The 8,129-nt window shown below is 43.3% G+C and overlaps 1 protein-coding gene across 1 annotated transcript; it reads left to right on the top strand.

Annotated features, from left to right (window-relative positions):
* Positions 1-1,781: 1,781 nt before the first annotated feature.
* On the top strand, positions 1,782-4,881 carry LOC117854525 (uncharacterized). The gene is made up of 6 exons (XM_034736746.2): positions 1,782-1,972; positions 2,096-2,170; positions 2,956-3,083; positions 3,904-4,351; positions 4,444-4,557; positions 4,668-4,881. Exons 1-6 carry the CDS (start codon positions 1,886-1,888, stop codon positions 4,740-4,742), a joined length of 927 nt encoding a protein of 308 aa, XP_034592637.1. The 5' UTR covers positions 1,782-1,885; the 3' UTR covers positions 4,743-4,881.
* The last annotated feature ends 3,248 nt before the right edge of the window (positions 4,882-8,129 follow it).

Below are 8,129 nucleotides of genomic sequence, written 5' to 3' on the forward strand. Positions count from 1 at the left end.
GGTTGCTGATGTTATTGCACATGCGGGAAAGTTTCAAACTAAAAAACCATAAATCTCAAACGAAACATCCAAATTAAATTTTGATTGAGCAGTTGTGTTTTTAGAACAAGATATTCAAAACAAGACTCTACTTGACTATATTTGGATGAATTTTATTTATTACCATTTTTTAATCAAGTTGGAATATATTTTTGAGATATTAACATATGAACAAATTATATGAACTCAAGGAACAAAATATTTGTACCATCGAACAATTACGTGAACTCGTAGAACAAAAATGTATACATCTGAAACAAATTATACAAACTTATGTAACAAACTATTGTACACGTCGAACAATTTATATAAACTCAAGAAACAAAAAGCTGTATTCCGAGAACAAATTATACAGACTCACAAAATAAACTATATAAACTCACACAACAAATTATTTATGCACATGGAACAAAAATCTATGAACTTGCAGAACAAAATAGTTGTAGCCATCGAATAAATTATACGAACCCATAGAACAGATATGTATACCCTAGAACAAATTATATAAACTGTTGAACAAAAATTTAAATACCTAGATCAAATTATATGAACTTAACAAAACATCCGTACCTATTAAAAAAATTAATACAAACTCATGGAAAAGACTTATACGCCTAAAATAAATACATTATTGATATATAACAATAATATAGTTTATAAAAAAGTATATAGAACAAATAATATAATTTATAAAAAAATCAATAGTAATCCGTTAAAATAGAAAATAATTGAAGAAACATGAATAAAATAAAAAATAGTTGTAATAAATATACCAAATGAAACAAAATATGAAAAATAATATATAAATAATGGGAAAAGAAAAGGAAAAAAACAAAATGAAAGAAAAGAATAAATTTATAGTTTCACATTTTCGACTGAAGTCAGCAAGAAAAGTCCCTACCTATTTTTTTTATTCCAGACCTGTTTAATTTACTCCCACGGGGAGTCAAACTCGAGCTTGCTGGTGCTACTCAGGTGCTCTAACCATTAGGCTAGATGCCCTTTCGCTATAGTTTTATATTAATTATTCTTCAATTTGAATAAATAATTTCACCATGGGAACAATTAGTTATATGTTTTATATAACATATAAAGATAGATGATATCAATTATGAAAAACATCCGAAGAAGAAATATTACGTGAGGTTTAGAATGAAAGAAGAGGAAGATAAATAAATAATATATAAAAAGAATCAAAAGGAAAAAAAGAAAAATAAACAAGACTAATGCACGCGTACAATAGTTGAAGACAGTATGCATGAAGACATGCAGCCATGCATACAGATGTGCAGTGAGTGCATGCAATAAATATAGACTCCTTTGAAAATTCAATGCATGCAGCTATGCATGAGTGGTTCTCAAATTTAAGTGGGGCCCTGATCATGGAGGACCCCACGCATGAATGCATCCCCGCTCACGTTTTTTTTTCATCGTCCATGCCTGCATGCGAATCATGGGTCATGCGTTGCGAGAAGACCGATTCGCTGCTGCGCGGACGCCTTCAGCCGACAAACGAACTATCATCGCGTATGCGATGTGTATAGCCGTCGCCGTCGAGGAGCAGGTTGGCGTCTGTGAGCTTCGTGGGCTGGGCCCTTGCGAAAGAAAAAGGCGCATATCGCCTTATGGGCTGGGCTTATCGATCCGGTCAGATTGGCCCTATGTACAATGATGGGCTGTCTCTCACCCTTGGGCCCCGTCTTCCAGAAGTTCCCCCTCCACGCCTTTCCCTGCCTGCTCCTCGCCACTGCGCCTCCTTCCAGCCAAAACCCTAGCTAGTCCTAAACCACCCTTTGTCAGCGAGGAGCGCCTCCTGCCGCCAGAAGCTTCCGGGGAGGACGCAGCGATGGTGTGGTTCCAGTGCGAGGACTGCGGCGAGAACCTCAAGAAGCCCAAGCTCGCCGGCCACTTCCGTTCCTGCTCCGCCTGGAAGGTGAGCACGACGCCCACCCCTCTCTTCCCCTGTTCTGGTTCCTTCTCTGGATCGACCGTTGGCGCCGCGGCTTACGACTTGCGAGTGGTTGATTATTGATTGGGTTGTTTTGCGAGGCGGCAGCTGTCATGCATCGACTGCGGCGAGTTCTTCAGCCAGGATACGGTGCAGGGGCACACCCAGTGCATCTCCGAGGCCGTAAGTTCCTCTGCTAGTATCTCCCTCGCTGTGGTGGTGCGATTTATTGTTGATCTGTGCAATTCCATTGTAGCGACATGTGTTTGATAGCTCAATTAGTTGGTATGCTGTAATCCTTGCAGCCTGCCCATGAATTGGTGTTCCATTGGATTGGGGGCGTTCTCTGCCGCCCCCCCCCCCCCCCCCCCCCCCCCCCCCCCCCCCTTCCTCTGTTGTTACTGTAGTGAGATAGGCCATGTTGCTCAGCAGCTATATTTTGGAGTGCTGTGGACATGTTCAGTTTGGTTGATAGTGAAATTTTTCTTTTTAAGGTCATTTCTTGCTGCTGTTGCCTTTGTTGGTCAGCTATATAGAGAGGTTACTGCCTGCAGGATGATTTTGTTCCTTCCCATTTGATTAGGATTAGTGGTTTCAAGTTGAAACCGTGGAGGACTGGAGGGGTATGTTAGAATGCCTGGGAACTTCAATTTATAATTGAGCCGTTTATTTTGTGTGTAGACTATGATATAGGAGTCTGCAGAGTGTATTCTCCAGAGTTTAGTAGGTTCAGTAGCTATTTAGAGCTCTGTAAAGTTAATTTACATTGAGACTATCACAGCTGGTTACTGTGGTTAGTGTTATATTTCAAAATTTGTAGTCTTCGGAGTGTGTTCTCCGTAGTTTAGTAGTTTAGTAAAGTTTTAAATGTACATTTAGACTATAACATCTGGTTGCTGTTGTTATTGTTATATGTTCACATTATGGTATTCCATCCAATGCTCATTTCTTCCATATCTTGTTTTCAGGAGAAGTATGGTCCCAAGGGACAGAGCAAGCCATCCAATGGTGCCCAGGGTAAGCCAGATAAACCAAAGCCAAATGCAGATGTTGATATCAATGTTGGCCTGTCGACACGTCCTCCTTGGTTCTGCAGGTGTGCCGATATGATCCCTTAGTATATGTGCAATGATCTTTGCTGTTGCTTATGTTGTAACAGTGCTGATCCATGATAGCCTTAAGCGATCTTGATTCCTAACCAAAGAGCTGTTGGTTACGATTGATGTTTATATCTTAATTTTATGCTTACTAATATCACCACTCACAAAATATTGCTTAGAACCGTTTAGGTGATTTAAATTAATATTCACATGGGATGCAAATACATGCATGTAGGCAACTAGACATGGTACAATGGTTAACCAAGAGGTTGCAGTTATGTTTTAAGTCGCAAATACCTGTGATTATGTTCAATTTTTGTAGCTTGTTTTGTTTACCATTTAGACAAGCTTGCTTGGAACCATTAAAATGATCTGTATTACATCATTTCCGTGTGCAGTACAAGTTTTTTTTGTTGCACTCATATAGTAAACATGTGTTATGCAGAGGTCACGGTTTGCTATTATCGTTTTAATTTGCAAAATATCTCTTCTTACATAGGTTAGGCACTGTGTTGTTTGAATTAGGTGTTATATTTTCAAATGCCTTCAACATTTATTGATTGCTAGGTTGAGTTTAATGATATATTCTCCAGACAACTTAAAATTTAAGAAAACAAATTTGTCATTGTTGTTTATAACATCTGGTTCATCCCTGATGCCAGCACATTGCGATGAAGCACTCTCTAGCTTCACTCATATGCATTCTATTTGTGGATTTGAAGTGTTTAGATCTTAATTTGGCTGATTCTGGACCTTGCTTAGATACATTGGAGAATATCTAGGAACTTGTTTACTTACTGTGAATTTCTGTCACAGCCTATGCAATACCACTACGACTAGCAAGCAAACTCTCTTACTGCATGCTGATGGAAAGAAGCATAGGGCAAAAGCAAAAGCCTTCCATGCTTCCCAGAAGCCAGCAAATGGAGCTGAACAAACTGCAGATGTGAAGGAAACCGGGGCTGTGCCTACAAAAGATTCTGCTCAAGTAAATGGTGGTGAGAGTGGTGATCATGAAAGAGATGAAGAAAAAGATGCTGGCAAAAGAAAGAGAATGGATGACATGGCCATAGAGGAGCCAGATAACACAAAAAGACAGCATTTAACAAGTTCGAGCATTGGAGAGGTAATAAAATCTAAAGATGGGAAGTCAGAAAACAAAACAAAGAGTACTGCAGATGAACTCGCAGGTGGTGCCGACTGTAAAAGTGTTCAGAAACAAAAGATCAACTGGAAGAAGATTATTACTAAAACACTGAAGACAGTGAGTCATCTGTACACAAAATGTTGATCTTTTCTTATCTCATCCCATCCTTGAAATTAACCGGTATTGATGGTTTAACTGTTTTCTTTCAGAATCCGGATGGAGTTATGAAACTTAAGAAGCTACAGAAGCTAGTCGTCAAGGAACTACAGGAATGTGGTGTGGCTGAAGATAAGGATGGCCTCTGTGCTACATTGATGGATAAAGTAATGGTCCCTAAAAAAATCTAGCTAATTTACTTGTTTTCCGCCCTTGATTCCTATTTTAGATTATTTTGTTAACTGATGCATGATGCTGGACTGTTTCTTGTTTGCAGATAGCTTCAAGCTCCAGATTTTCTGTTGATGGCAAACGCATTAAATTGGTGTCGAAGAATGAAGAAGAATCTTAGAAAGTGGTTGCCGGTCTATTTTTGGCATTGTTGGTGGTCTTAATTCTTTGGTGTCTACTTCCTGATGGCTTGTAGCCAAGTTTTGGTTAAATTGAATGTAACGCATGGATGTTCAATGGAATCCAAGAACTTTCTGTCATTATGAGATCTTGGCATCTGAAATTTCTTGGCGACCATTTTGAAGTGAATTTGTTACTCTTTATGCTGTAAAGGAATGGTCTTGGTCATATCTGAGTGTCAGGTTGACAACAGACTGTTATCGCAAAACTGCTGAATTTCGGCGATGCAAGAGGAATGAACATCAACATCATCTCGCGAGCCTGTATTTTGAGACTTTGTATGGTGCTCTCCCGAGGCCCAACTTGTTGGCTCATTCAAGAAGCTCCTGCTTCCTGGTCCAAGAACCTGTATTGAGACGCTCATTTAAGAAGCTCCTACTTGCTGGCCCAAGACCTGTAATTCAGCCCTGCATCATGAATTTGGTGGTGATTCAGAGCCTGTAGCTCTGGCTAATTTCACCTTTTGTTTACTCGATGTAGTACATTTGAAGTTTGGAAGTAATGCAAAGTTGGACCCGGTCTGGCTTTGAACTTTACAAGAACGAACACACTGTCATAACACCATAAATTTCGGGCAGATTTTTTTTTTAAAAAAAAGAATTTGGAAGGTGTTTCTCTCGCTAGCAGCTGAGCTGCTGAGGAGCTGCAGGAGGAGTATGCTCAGAAAAGGGGAAAAAAAAGCCTTGTTCCTCTGAAAAAGATGCACGCTAGCTTATGTGAGCCAGGCGCCCCAAGCCATGAGAAACGTGTTGGTACGCGGGCAGAGGTACCGCGACATGCAGGTCAGCCATGTACACACCGGTACACGAGATATAATTAGTAATATTACGAGAGAGAGCCCAAAAAAAAACAAGAAGAAGATAAACAGAGGGAGGGTCAGCGAGACGCGGCGCAACCGCGCAGGCGCAGGAAAGAAGGGCGGGGCGCCGGGCCTGCCTGGCTGTGGCTCGCGGCTCGCGCGCGTGCCCAACCGACGCGGGCTCACCGGCAAGTCTCCCTCCTCCTCGGCTCCTCGTCTCGTCGTCGTATCATGCCCCACCGCACGGCTCTGCTTCTCCCTGCCCTACCTACGTGGCAGCCTGGCAGGCACCCAGCTAGCTCCGTGCCGGCCGGTCAATGCAAGCTCCATGTTTAAATACACGTCGCTTCCCCGGTCTCCACACGCTAAATTCTAACTAGACACGCTGATACGCATGTGCCTGCTTGACTTTGAAGCAAACTCAACCGCAGCCGTTCACATACGTATGTATGTCTGCAGATTACCTGTCAAGCGTTCTGTGGTAGTACCAGTAGCATTTGATACCGGGCCTAGAGTAGTCGTGGAACAATCATATGCTGCACTGAAGGGGGTGTTTGGGAGGAGGGGTTAAACTTTAGCCCTGTGACATCGGATGTTCGGATATTAATTAGGAGGACTAAACATAAGCTAATTATAAAACTAATTGCAGAACCCCTAGGCTAAATCGCGAGACGAATCTATTCAGCCTAATTAATCCATCATTAGTGAATGATTAATGTAGCACCACATTATCAAATCATGGACTAATTAGGCTTAATAGATTCGTCTCACGATTTAGCCTAGAGGTTGTGTAATTAGTTTTGTAATTAGTCTAGGTTTAATACTCCTAATTAGTGTCCAAACATTCGATGTGACGGGGGCTAAAATTTAGCCCGCTCCTCCCAAACACCCCCGAAAAGAAGTGCACGGCAGCCAGCAGTAAACAACCAGAGGCGCTATTGGATGGCAGCCTTTGCCTGGCCGGCGGCTTTGTGTGTGGGGGTGTTTGGCACACAGGCGTTAAAATTTGGCCCCTATCACATAGGATGTTTGACACTAATTAGGAGTATTAAACATTGGTTAATTACAAAATTAATTGCACAACTCCTAGGTTAAATCGCGAGACGAATCTACTAAGTCTAATTGTCCATGATTTGACAATGTGGTGCTACAGTAACCATTCGCTAATGATGGATTAATTAGGCTTAATAGATTCGTCTCGCGATTTAGCCTAGGGGTTCTGCTATTAGTTTTGTAATTAGCTCATATTTAATCATCCTAATTAGCATCCGAACATCTGATGTGACAGGGCTAAAGTTTAGCCCCTGTCTTCCAAACACCCCCTTTATATTGGTGAGGAAGAACCCCTCGTGTGGCTATGCAATCTGGATAGATATGATCGGCTGATGATCACAACAGCCAACATTCCCTGTAAAGAACTAGAGGCACTATTGGATGGGTGGAACACCGTGCCTTTGCCTAACCGGTAGCTTCGTGTTTATATTGGCGAGGAAGAGCCCATCGCGTGGCTTGTACATCAAGTATGCAACCTGGATAGATGTGATCGGCTGGTGGTTGAGATATACAAGTTGTTACAACAAACCTAGAGCTAAACAACTCCTCCAGCCGTACACAATCTATTTCTAAGCGCACACATATATTCTCGTTACAAAGATCTCATTTGTCTAACACTCTCCCTCAATCACAACCGTGCAAGGTTGAGATTGTACTCAAAATTTTCTAATTGCATTACCATTAAAGCCTTTGTGAACCCATCGGCCACCTGATCTCCTGATGGAACAAAATCAATCTTCACCAGATTTACCCTTAAAGCCTTTGTGAACCCATCGGCTACTTGATCTCCTGATGGAACAAAATCAATCTTCAGCAGATTTCTTGCAACCCGCTCTCTCACAAAGTGATAACCAACTTCAATGTGCTTCGTTCGTGCATAGAACACCGGTTAGATGATAAATACTTGGCACACATATTTATAGTTGGCTAAATGGGCCGGGCTAAATGGGCGGCACGAGGCCCGGCCTGTATTGGCCCGGCACCAGCACGGTCTGACTCGCCGTTACACGGACCCGTGCCGGCATGGCCCGACATAGCAGGCCGGACTTGGGCCTAAGATGCGGCACGTCGGGCGGCCCTTGGCACGACCCGTGTAACCGGCGGCACGACCACGGCCCGTGTAACGGCGTATAACCCCCCGCGGCCTCACCCCACGCATGGGCACGAACCCTAATCCCCTCCCCCTCCCTCTCCGCCAGTCCGCCGCAATCGCTAGTTCGCCGACGCCACTCGCCTCCGCAGCTCCGCTCCGCCTGTCTGCCTCCTTCGGTCCTTCCCCTCCCTCTCCCTGGCTCCCTTCCTCACCACTGATAATCGGCGCCGCCGCGCCGCCCCACCTCCGACCCTCCGCCTGTCCACCTCCTTCCTCTTCTCGATCTAGATCTCGCCAGTCCGCCACTGGTCGCCGCGCCACCGCCTTCGCCTATCTGCCTCGGTGCCTCCTTCCCCTTCTCGATCTAGATCTCGGCGTGCTCG

Source organism: Setaria viridis, chromosome 5 (assembly GCF_005286985.2).
Source record: "Setaria viridis chromosome 5, Setaria_viridis_v4.0, whole genome shotgun sequence".
Classification (NCBI taxonomy): domain Eukaryota; kingdom Viridiplantae; phylum Streptophyta; class Magnoliopsida; order Poales; family Poaceae; genus Setaria; species Setaria viridis.